General features: G+C 34.4%; 1 protein-coding gene across 7 annotated transcripts in view; it reads right to left on the minus strand.

The window, feature by feature from the left end:
* HMCN1 (hemicentin 1) overlaps positions 1-12804 on the minus strand; it is a 528603-nt gene that overhangs the window by 49593 nt on the left and 466206 nt on the right. For all 7 annotated transcript variants that reach the window (XM_032291619.1, XM_032291616.1, XM_032291617.1 and 4 more), the window contains 6 exons: positions 11305-11574; positions 8779-8969; positions 6318-6531; positions 4575-4709; positions 3981-4171; positions 2285-2366 (listed from right to left, as the gene is read on the minus strand). In XM_032291619.1, the coding sequence (XP_032147510.1) occupies positions 2285-2366; positions 3981-4171; positions 4575-4709; positions 6318-6531; positions 8779-8969; positions 11305-11574 (1083 nt within the window). The remainder of the gene's footprint in view (positions 1-2284; positions 2367-3980; positions 4172-4574; positions 4710-6317; positions 6532-8778; positions 8970-11304; positions 11575-12804) is intronic.

The raw sequence follows: 12804 nt of genomic DNA on the forward strand, positions 1-12804 counted from the left end.
TCTGGTAACCAGAAAGGAAGGAGGGAGATGTTAACAGGGTCGATAGTAAATGACAGTGGTTCAAGCAGAGTCCTTGGAAAGACCGTAAAAGGAACTGCATGCAGCTGCTGGCAGATGCTTATGTCTATATTGGTCCATAGTGCCAAGAAAGACGACAGAATATGACAGACTTCATTGGGGAGAAGAGACTTGAACTGGATTTTCAAAAACAGGTAACGTTATTTGAACAGAGAAGAGAGGGGAGAACACTTGGAGAGAAAGACACAACATAGAGATGGATTTAGCTTTTTATTTTTTAAAGACAATGAACAGAATAGAAAGAATGGTTCACTCTGAAGAGTAGCAGCATACAGGGTTTTAAACACTGGTTTAAATCTTAAAATAAGAAACCAAAGGGGGCAGCATATACATTCTTGAGAAAGAGCATGATAGGTAAGAATGGTGTCTCAGTGAGATTGAACTGAAAGGTGGAATGATTTGTTCAATGAGAGGTAATAAATAGCAGATAATTCAAGGTGGCGGTTGCATATTTTAGACTGAGAAGTATATCTAATATAAATAGAATACAAGTAAGACAAAAATACAACGAAAATCTGTTTCATTGTGATATTAACATGTTAGTTTTTTCTGCAAAGGTATCAGTGACATGTCTTTTGAAAAAGTAATTCCTTCACATGAGGTTTGACTCTCTCAGCAAGTGTCATATGAAGCATTATTCTGACTTATGCTCATCACCCTACACAATGCCTTCTAACGGATGTTCATATTAACATCACTCTAGAAACTTTCAGGGGCGGTGCTTTTATTTCTCTCCTAGTTTCCTGATTACATAAACTGTTGCTGCATGAATACCTCAGGTTTATCCCTCAACACTAAGTGACAACATGACTAAATACACTTGTCTGCTCATATTAAAATGGCCAAGGTATCAAATAAACTCAGAGCCTTGATTTAGATACCATATCGAACATTCCCAATTGCATACAAAGCTATAAATTAATACAATAATAAAATTCCACATGTACATCGATTAATTTCTTCACATAATTATTAAATATAAACACTTTAAAAATATCACTTCTGATACTTTAATCCTAATTTGAACCAATTATGTTTTTGATTATTTAATATGCCTCACTTATTAAAATGAATTTATTGTCAGTATGTGCAGATGAGCTGTTCGAGTATAGCTTTTCTTAAACTGGGTCGGCGGATTGTGTAGCATCCTACCTACATTCACTCAATATTTATTGGGAAAATATGGCATATTCTCCTTTTGTTGAGCCATAATTTGCATTAGCTTATTAACATTTCTGCAGTAAAGAAATCTGGTAGCCTAAGGAGGAGGGCTGAGCACATAGTAAGTGTTCTTTATATACTTAATAAATACATGAACTCTGTTTAATTCATTTTTATCTCAGATTTATTTGAACATAGAACCCTATGTTTTCCTAATGACATCCCATTTTATCATTTGATAGACATGTTCTTTAGTGAAACATTGTCTTAGATACTTATTAAATGTCTATAATCTATTTGAGTCTTAGAGAATTATATAGTTTGGCAAACAGCTAACTAAGAGCTAATCTAATTAGTTTTGACTAATCTGTAGATCATCTCTTAATAGTGAAGGAAGAAAATGTAAATTCATTCTGTTAAATACTGAGTCAAGTCACAAAATGACTTGACTTGCTTAAATTCTCAAACCAATGACATTGTCTTTGGGTCAGCCCCTTAAAGGCTTCTATAAACTCTCCAGTTGTCCATTGGAGTATTTCATGTTTTTCCAATTATGAATACTGTGTTTTCCAGAAATTCTCACTGAAGGGCTTCCTGATGAGCCTGAGGTTCTCACCCAGAACGTTTAGTTATTTCACGAAAGATTACAGCCATCAACCTGGAGCACTTTTGAGTTCCTTTACATTAGTCTTTATTTTTAATAAATATTTTAAAGTGCCATAAATGTCAATCTTTGTAAGCATGTTGGAATAACTGTGGTGAACTTTAAGAAGGGGCGCTCCATTGAATGTGTTGTAATAAAAAAGCTCTGCCACTGATCAATTGCAGTCTTATACTGAATATGTTGGATAAAATAGAAAAAATATCTGTGCAAGGGTTGTCAGTTTAATGTTTGATGACAAGTGCTCCATCAGCAGCAGAAAGCTAAATTAGCCATGCCCTAAGAGCTACCACGAATGAACTTGCTATAGATTTAACATGAACACTCTTTATTAGGTAATAGTTCTTAAATCAAGTGTTTAGTACGTTTAATGAAGCAGCTTACTTTGCAGGGTCAGGCTCATGCTGCGCTCCACCACCCCAGCTTCATTGGTAGCTACACATGTATAGTCACCGGCATCTTCATTCTATGGAAATAAGCAGCATTTTCACAGAAATATGAGCCTACAGAGCAGGCTAATCACTTTTTTCACGATGATGCTTATTTGAAATTTCATTTTGGAGAAGGAATTTTAATAGAAATAGGAAAATCTACATATGTCTAACCTCTTAAATAGATTTGGAGGAGGAGCAGGGGGAATGAAGAAAAGAAATTCCAAGCATAAACTTTTTCAAAATAGCCTATCATTGATCTCCAGGAATACTAACTGGTAAGAAACCAAAGCAAAAATTACGTTATTTTATGATCATCTATCTGAAATTATCTTATTGAAGAAAAATACTAATGGTATTTTACAGATATCTTAAAAAGCATTAATCAGGACAAATTAACAAATTGAGTCTTTTCTAATGGGGATTATTAAAAGTACATTCAGTTAGACCTCTGTCTAGAGAGTTTGAAATTCAGGAGAGAAAGTGAAAAACTAATTTACCTATAATAATAAATCACAGGATGTGGGTCACATTGTGTGTGTCTCTGTGTGTGTATAAATTTATACAGGATTTCAACTAAATAAATTTAGCTTTGGTAACTAGAGTCATACATTTCTCTGAAGGTCTTGTGAATAGAAGAATTCAGGTCTCCTTAAGAAAAACAAAGCCAATAAAGGGGAATTGATTTGCAGATATTAAAGAAGATTGGGAAAATGAGAAAGGAATGTTGGTTTAGATGTTTAATTGGAGATTTCAACGTATTATCCAAACAGAAGTTCCTAGTGAACAGCTAGAAATGGAACTCGGAAGAGTTTCAGGGTTGGAGATACTAGATTTTTAGGAATCTTAAATTACATGGTGAAAAAAATTAGTATTAGTAATTGATATTAGAAGTACCAAGGACTTCAGGAATAGTAATAGAGGAAAAGGGGAAAAGTGGTAATGAAGAAGGCTGAGCCATATTGGTGATCTGGCAGACAAAAGTAGAAATAATTTCATAATCAAAGGACCAATCAACAAGTGATGTCTAACGTTGAAGTAAAATCAAGGAGACTAAATGACTGTGCATAGTCCACTGGTTTGGGTATTAGATATATTTTAATTATTATCTCAATTAATTAAGCAATAACAGCACATAAGAGGTCTCACCAAATATGATTTAACAAATTCACCATGTGTATTCTAGTTGAGACATTTTTAGATAAAATATTTCACTTTGGGGTAACCTGACCCCCAAATTAGAATAATAACCCAAAGTACCACCCATTTTCTGAATTACTGAACTTTGGAAAAGCCTAATATAGTTATCAGCTTCCTGTGAAATCTACTCTATAATTTATATGTTACTGTGTTTGTAATTCTTCATTTTCCTTGTCCTAAAACAGGTCTGAGGAGGTTATCTCCAAATGTTAATTAATAAGTCAATGATAAGGAACGAGGCAGCCAAATTATCTCACTGCTTGCACTTACTTGAAAAGGCTAAAAGTATCTATTTCAATCGTTGTTTCAGTTTTTGAACAGGAGTTCTTTGATTCAGATTTTATGATTTAAATAGGAATGTAAGAGAAATTTTTCTTATCTATGGCACTTATAGAGGGGCATTGGCTGGGGGAGTTTAAAGGTGCATCAGTCATTCCAGTGTGACTTACTACAGTGCCATAGATGGCCAGGGAGCCATTGCCAAGTTGCTGGATTCTGTGACTAATTTCAATATCCACTCCCTTTCTGTTCCACTGGATTGTTGGGGTGGGGTCTCCTTTCACCTCACAATTCAGGATTGCATTCCCACCAAGTGGTTCAATCCAGTTAGAAGGATAATCACCTTTGAAGACTGGAGGTTCTGGAAAATAATGTAAGACAGATACAAAGGAAAAGTAAGTGCTGATAATTTCTTTGTGATTTTTGACCTACTAAAAATAATTTAGTAAAGAGGAGAAGAAAGCCACTTTAAAACCTCATGAATTTTCCAGAATCAACTCTTCATGCTAAATTGCCAGATAATTTTGTCAATTTCATTATTCTAAGGGGATGATTCCACTTTGTGTGAAATGATCTCTTTACTTGCTTCTTACCTACTTTTGAGTCGAAAGCTCATAATTTTTTTTCTCATGAATTTGCATATCTGTGAAATAGGACTGAGTGGATTAAAAACTGAAGTTATATTGTCTATATAACAGAAAACCAAAACTTTAGCCATTCATTATGAATGCACTATAAATTAAAAATGGAGCGCTTTTACCTACCTTTCACATAAACAAACCCAATTGCCTTCACAAAGCCAACGCTGTTCTCTGCGGTGCACACATAAGTACCTGAATCCTCTTTTGACACTCTTTCAATAACAAGTTCACTGTGTCCATTCACACTGTCAAAGTGGGCTGAGGAAAACAAGAAACAACCCAAACGCCTCTCAGTAACCTAGGAAAAATTTCACGACAGCTCAGTATTTTGCACATTAGATTTATGAGTAGGTCTGCAACTGAACCAAAAAGGTGACATTGGAGGAGAGAGCCTTTCCCACAGATTTCTTCCCCTGAGCCATTTACTACGTCTATAGACACTTGTTTGAAGATCAAAAAAAAAAAACAGCAGAAAGAACAGGAAAAGAGAATGAAAACAAACATCTTTAAAAAATTATTTTAGGTTTAAAGTAAACCTTTCATCTAAATGTGTTGCTTAAAGCTGGCTCGTGGTCTGAGTTTCAAAAATCTTTCATTCAGAAATATTACATTTTCCATTTCATTTATCTCACTACCACTTTTGCTACCAAACAATTTGCATCAAACACATGAAAACCTTTTCAGCTTATAATTCAACTCACTTGGCAGGACAAAGGGGAAAATTATGAAAATGTATGCTAGTTAGGCAATAACATGGTCAAATTTGTCATAATTTAAACATCTATAAATCATAAATGGTGTTTAAGTATTTACAAAGGCGGATCATTTATTTAAACATGTATGATAGTAATTTTTATAAAATTTATAATATAAAGAATGTATAACATTTAGAAGAAAATATAAGGTAAATGTGCTAATCCTAAAACAAAATAAAATTCTAATGAAACCAGTCCATATCTAAATATGTATGCTTACATTGCATGCTTTCCTCATTCAAGTTATTTTTAAAAATCTTTTATTGATTAATATTAAGTGGAAAATTAACCTTTAAAAGTTAAATAGCTAAATTAGTACTGCACTTTCAGAAAACAATATTGACTAGACTTTTTAATCTTTTCCTTAGTGAGATCTATTGTTGTTAATAAGGTAACACAGCTGATAAATTCCAGTATTAACATAACTTTATAAGAGGAAAAAACCCTCAAGCTTATTACTACTTTTCTGCAAGAGATTTAGTAAATGATGATAATGTAATACTTCAGAACTCCATTTTGGGGTAGGATAGTTTCTCAGTATTGACAATGTCTTTATGCTGATGACAAAGGCTAACTAATAAGTAGATATTTGTTTACCCAGGGATGGATGCTCCTGGGTTCTAGACATGAACTTAACTTGTAAGTGTGGAAATTTTCTACATAAATTAATCTACACTGTAATAGAGGCTGATGCAAATAGTGAGAAGTAGAATTCTTCTCTGTAAAATTAAGTGAATCTTCAGGATTCCAACAGTGGCCATCTTAATCCATTGATCAATGAGGAAGGAGGTCCAGCTGGGTAAGTTTAGGTGCCTATAAAAACAATACTGCCTTCTCATGGGGTAGAGGGAATTATATTTAGGTTAAAAAAGCTACTTATAACCTGCAACATATGGCCCAGTGTTCAACTTATCCTTCCAAAAGAAGGAACAGCACATACATATTAGGTAGAGGGTAAAATCCAAGCAGAGGCACACATTTTACAGAATTTAAAGCAGTCAATTCTTCACTTGTTACTCTTCAATTAATTTTCACAGCTGGAGGAAACAGAGCCTGGCCTAGAGTTCTACATACGTGTATTTTTTCACTTCTTGGGAATTAAATGACCAACCTGGGATGATATTGTTATTGAAGGTCCATGTTAATTTGGGCAGTGGAATACCAGTTGCTTTACAGCTTAATCGTAGCTGTTCTCCTTTATTTAATGACACATCTCCAGGAAGTTCAGTAAAAGTGGGGAGAACATGCACAGTCAGGCTGACAGTGTGCGTATCTTCACCTGCAGCATTGTTAGCAACACAGGTATAGAAGCCAGAATCCTCCAGCTAAAATTAAAAAAAACCGTAGCATTTAAAGTTTCATAGTCATATATCATAGTATATAAAAGACATCAGATTGCATAGCTAGGCCCTCAAGGAACTCTCATATCCAAAGACGATTTAAATGTCCATCTTTTAGTTTTAACCATCAGGTTAGCTTTTGCATTACATAATTTAAAATATGTAGGAGTTTAAACATAAGCCCATACCGTTCAGAACAATAACAATCATTTTACAGTGGTAAGATTTCAAAAACTGTAGATTCTGTGGTTTACTAGATATCAAGTGTATTGCTGCTCTGCAATGCACAAATAAAGAGCGAACAATCCCAAAAGCTCACAGCAACTTGACAGCATAATTGGCTCTCTGAGTAAGGTGGTACCAAAGACCACCAGAAGCATCAGAGGAAATGGTAAGAGAAAGGGCACTATTACCTGCAATTCTGAAGCATCATTTGCTAAATTCAATGGCTAGCTCTCAGCACTCATTTTTCTTGATGCATTTGTAGCATCTGACACAATTATGAGTCCTTTCTATGCGAAACCACCTTTACATGGCTTCCAGGACACTACGCTCTCCTACTTTCCCTCCTATCTCACTGGTTTCTCCTTCTCCAACTTTTTTGCTGGCTTCCCCTCAACATTAACATCTTAATGTTGGCATGCGAGAGGGCTCAGCCTCTGGTCCTCTTTTCTTCTATATCTGTACTCAAGTTTTTGGTGATCTCATACAGTGCTATGGCTTTAAATACCAACTATATGCTGATGACTACCAGTATCTCAAACCTAGATACTGATACTTTCTTACAAACTCGAATTCTATTGAACTTCTTCTTCTAACTCCTTGCTCTGATGCCTAAAACTCATACTCATGCCCCAAAACTGAGCTCCCAATTCCTTCCAATGGCCCCTTCCTGTACCACCTGTAGCCTTCACCATCTTAGCTGATGGCTATTTCATCCATCCAATCATTCATACCTTTGGTCTCAAACATTCGAGTCACCTCTTATTTTTTTTTTCTCACACCCTCCTTGCAATCTGTCAGAAAATGCTAGCTTCGAAGTATATGTAGAACCTTACTTCTGCCTCTTCTCTGCTAACACCCTGGTTTGAGTTTTATCATTTATCTGCCTCCAGACATCTTCCCAACAGGTCTTGCTGCTCCTGTCCTTGTCTCCGTACCATCTATTCTCATCACAACAGCCAACATAACCCTTTAAAAATATAAAGCAGATAACATGGCTCCCCTGATCAAAAACCTGCAATGGTTTCTGACTTAGAGTAAATGGTAAAATTGTTACAATGACCTGTAAGACTCGACATGATTTTGCCTCCGTTTCTCACTGACTTCTTTCTCCTTTCATTCTTTGCTTTGCTTTCTCCGGCCTCCTGTTTTTCAAATATACTGGGCATGTTTCCACTTCAAGTTCTTTGCTCTGCCTATTTTTTTTTTTTTTTTTTTTTGTCCCCCGGTCTGCTCCTCCAGATATTTGCTTGGCTAATTCACTTCCTTGAAGTTTTGCTCAAATGTCACCTTCCCAAAGAGGGCTTACTCTACCCTATTTACAACTGTCACCTTCACTACTCCAACTCCTGACACCTTGACCTCTCTCTTTTATTTTTCATGCCACCTTTTTTTTTCTTCTGACTTATTTTCCTCTGACTAAAATTATTCTTAGTTTTTATCATCTCCTTCCTCTAGAAATAAACTCCATGAGGGCAAAGATCTTTGATTCTTTTGTTCCCTGATGTATTCCTAGTGCCTAACCAGTGCTAGTTGTTCGATATATAGTTGTTGAATTAATGACTGCTTCTGATTGCATTAAGACATATATTATAGACTATTTTTCTTTTTTAAAAAAGTTTAACATTTTTTTTTGCTTCGAAGTACTAAATAATTGAAAACATAGCATAAAAATTACAATTATTTAGATGCTTATTATTGCCATATAAAGTTAAGAGCACAGAATATGGCACAGGCACTTAAAATTTGTCCTGATCAACATATATTTCCACAAACATAAAATAATTTCAGAAGGAGGGCATTTATCAGTTCCTGTTATCTGTTAAATACTATTCTCATTCATAGGACATATTTTCTTTAATATTTTAATTTTTAAATTAATATTTTCTTTAATGTCCCAAGAATATTTTCTTTAATTATTAAAGAATATACTTTCATGCTAAATTACTAAAGTATAACAGCAAATTTACAATCTGGCTTAACGTATCTGTTCATGGCCATTAAACTTACCACAACATTTTCTAAAATGAGTTCTCCATATGGTTCAGCAGTGTATTTTCCTAACAAGTTAGCTAAAAGAACATTGTCTTTTTTCCAGTTAATTGCTGGTGTGGGGATTCCATCAGCTACGCATGGAAGAATGGCTTGTGAATTCTCATTGACCGTGTAGTGTCCTTCTTTACTTCTGATCCTGGGTGGTACTATGAAGAGTTAACACAAAAAAAATTCTTTTGAGGCTAATTCTGCTAGAAATACTAAAAATGAACATCTCTGAAGGTATTGATTTGCTTCCTGCTATGAAAGTAAGCATATTTTTGGTACTAGCAATAATTCTAATGTATTTGAACTTACTGAATATATTTACATTTAGTTTCTGAGCAAATGACAGAACTGGGTGGAAGCTCTTTATATTTTATTTGGCTTCCTGACTTTTCCATCTTTGACTTACTTCTGTTTATTGTAGTGAAGTAAAACAAACAACAAAACCAAGAAATGCTTCTATGGTTGTATAACTGCTATATTTGTCTCAGAGATAATATTGTGAGGAGGAACTAATAATAGTCACCATAAAACACTACAAAACACTCACCCAATATCCAATGTCACAAAGTGCCTGTAGAAAAAAATACTTACGGCAGTATTTTACATGTTACAATGAATGTAAACCAGACCAAGACATTTAATTCAGTTTTTACACTGTCAGAGGAAATTTTCATAGTGACTTTATAACTTTGCACATTATAGTAGCAAATACTTCTTGGGACTCAATTTTTAACTAGAATTTAGGCAGCATAGAGATGAACTGAATATTTTAGTGTAATAAAAAATACTCTATTGGACTTAGAAGTAAGATAGTTACTTCTAAAGAAAAGACAAAAAGTATTAAGAATTATTGGCTCAAAAGTAGAAATACACTCCCTTCCCAAAACAATGAATTTGGAATTATTCAAACAAATCAGATAGAAGGGAACCTACCTTAATGACATTTTAAAGAGTGACAGGAGAACAGTCAGCCTTAGCAAAAATAAAATTGTCATATCAACTTTAATTAGCTACTTTCAGTTAAATTAACTGCTTTCAATTAAAATAGCAGTCAATTTTTTTATCCTTTGTGATTATATGATTATATATACAAACATTATATAAACATTACAGATAATTTGGGAAACACAAACATTGATTTTGCTCAATGATGCATCACAAATATTCATTTTTAATTAATTCATGCTCTAGTTTCATTATCCTCTATCGTGGATTCCTTGGGTTGCTATTTGTCTTTTGTTAGAAGATACAAATTTGCAGCATTAGTGTATTTACTTCAGTTCTTTCTTTTTAAAAATGAAAGAATTATGGCTATGTCTTTATATTGATTTTAGCTTTGACCACACAGTGTACATTTTGATATGTCGTGTCTTTATTTTCTAAATCATCTGAAAATAGAAAAATATTCTTTGATCTAGTTTTTGGCTGGAAGAGTGTTCTTTAAAGTTGTCTGGGTTTGGGGTTTTGGCATTAAAAGTTCATTACAAATTTCTAGCTTTATTTCATGGTGGGTAGAAATTATGGTTTACCTTTTTGAAACATTAATTTCTTTGTTGTTTAGTATATGGTAAATTTTGGTAAAGTTTTTACAGACACTTGAAAAGAAGGAGTATTATTTATTTGAAGGCAAATGGATAGTGTACATGGATTAGTTTAATTACATTAACTGAAAGCAGAGGAGTTATTTGGAAAACTCAAAAATAGTGATTTTTAATTTTGGCTAAATTATGTATTCAACCAAAATGTTTCCACTTGAAATGGTCTCTGTTACTACAAAGTTATAGAAAATTCAAATACTCTTGAAAAATAAAAACAGTTTTCACAAATTTCTGAAAAATGAAAAAGCAGAAACTCCTTATTATAATAAAAATTACTTCTGAAAATAGAGGTTGGAAGCAGTTTAATCTGCTATTGTTTCCTACCACTGATATTAATAGGGATTCTTTCCTTAGTCAAAATACACAATACAAACTAAAAATATTTCAATGCTGATTTTTCCATATTTTGTTAGTTGTCTTAATACAAAAACAGGATGTATTTCTGTTATAAAAATGTACATGTAAATATTTGTCCACTTTAATGAATCAAATAGATCTCCTAATTCTCATTAGGGTCAAACAGTACAGTGTAGGTCATACGGTGATTCATTTTGAACCAAGATGACTTGAAGCTTGAGAAGTAAAGCAGAAAAGTCACAAAACACAGACTCCGCATAAGCCAAGTCATCACAATATGAGAGGGTACCAGCAACACATTAAAAATCCTGGAAATATTAATAAAATATGTCTTTCTCTCTCACACACCTGTGTGCACACGCACACGTGTAAACACAGCTTACAGAATACAGATTTGAAGTGCACCTACACACCCCTCCACACACTTTGGATTACTGAGTTTAAGGGTTTTTGACTTCCATCATATTTGCACTTAGCAGCCTTTTCTCTTTGCCATGGTAGTGTAGCAGACTGCAATAAGTCATGTTCAACAACCTACCATGGACGGTGAGCTTGGTGCTGGTGCTGCTCGATCCCGCCACGTTGGCTGCCATGCACGTGTACTGACCAGCGTCATCAGGCTGGGCAAACGCTATTTGCAGAGAGCCAGAGCTGAGGACGCGCTGGCGGATTGATTCCACAATTGCACGCCCATCTTTATGCCATGTAATGTCAGGCGGTGGGAGCCCAGCTGCTTCACACGGTAAGGTGATGGGCTTGTCCACAGCAGTAACATACTCCTTTAGATGAGGGCTAATGACTGGAGGAACTAAAATATAAAGTTCAAACTTCATCTTAAAAGCGTGAGTGTGCAAATTACATGCTACAGTACTGCTCTAGCAAATATTGATAAGAAATAAACTCTTGACTTCACTATATCATTAGAAAGGGAGCACTACACCTTGTTTTCATGGGAATAAAAAAGTAATTTGGACACATTTCAGAAAACTAGTCCCTAACAAATGTTAAGTGATTGATAGTCAATTTTAAATAAGGAGATAAGCATATATTCATGAAGGCTTGCATATCTAGAAAATTTAAGCTGTACCAATAAAAGTATTTTCTTTAACTTACATAAATTATGTGATTTACTTTAGGTATTGAAACTTCCAAAATAAACGCCAAGTTTTGGAAAATACTCAACTGCTCAGATACTTTTACTTATGTATTTCCATTGAGCTTAGAATGATGCCTTATATACAGTGGTTATATTTAATAAAGGATTATTTGAATGAATGAATACATAAGTAGATCATGGAAAATAATCATATAGGTAAACCTCTTCCCACTTATTTGGAAACCTATAAAAGGGCTAATAATAAGGATTTCCTTTCCAAGGGTTTATAATAGGCTGATCACCACTTAGGTATTAGCCTGGATATTCTATTGAGTAGTTGTAATGCATCACTATAAAAAGGAATATAAAAGAACTATGAATAATCATATTAAGATTATAGCAACAAAATTATTTGGCTGAATTTGTGCTCACCCTTACATTTGTATCCACAAGGAGACAGTCTATTCAGAATTTTTCGTGCCTCCGGAGGAGGCCATTCTCCCTGGTTGCTTTTGGAATGTGGGATGCTTTTGGTTGTTTAATGTGCTTCTTTGTCCCTTCCTCCCATGTCAATAATTTCAATCACTTCATGAAGAAACAACTCCTCAAATCTAAAAATGTTCTCTTCTATGACCTCTGTGTTGCTGAAACTAATGAATACTTTTGGGTCCTTATCCTACTTGACTCAACTGCATTTAACAAAGCTGTTCACTCTCTTCTTGAAACACTATCCTCCCCTAGCTTTCATTAAGTTTTCCAGCGATATCCCTGCCCTCCCCATTGTATTATTTCCCAGTGTCCTCTCCTTTCTCGGACCTGTAAATAATGCATGGTTCTACGGCTTTCTCCTCAGCAGTCTGTCCACATTCTCTTTCCTTGATGATCTTATCCAGTCTTGTGGGTTTAACACTGATTATTTCCACATTTTTATCTTACACTATG

The sequence above is a fragment of the Sapajus apella genome, unplaced genomic scaffold, assembly GCF_009761245.1.
Source record: "Sapajus apella isolate SASKATOON/1434 unplaced genomic scaffold, GSC_monkey_1.0 scaffold25, whole genome shotgun sequence".
NCBI classification, from domain to species: Eukaryota; Metazoa; Chordata; class Mammalia; order Primates; family Cebidae; genus Sapajus; species Sapajus apella.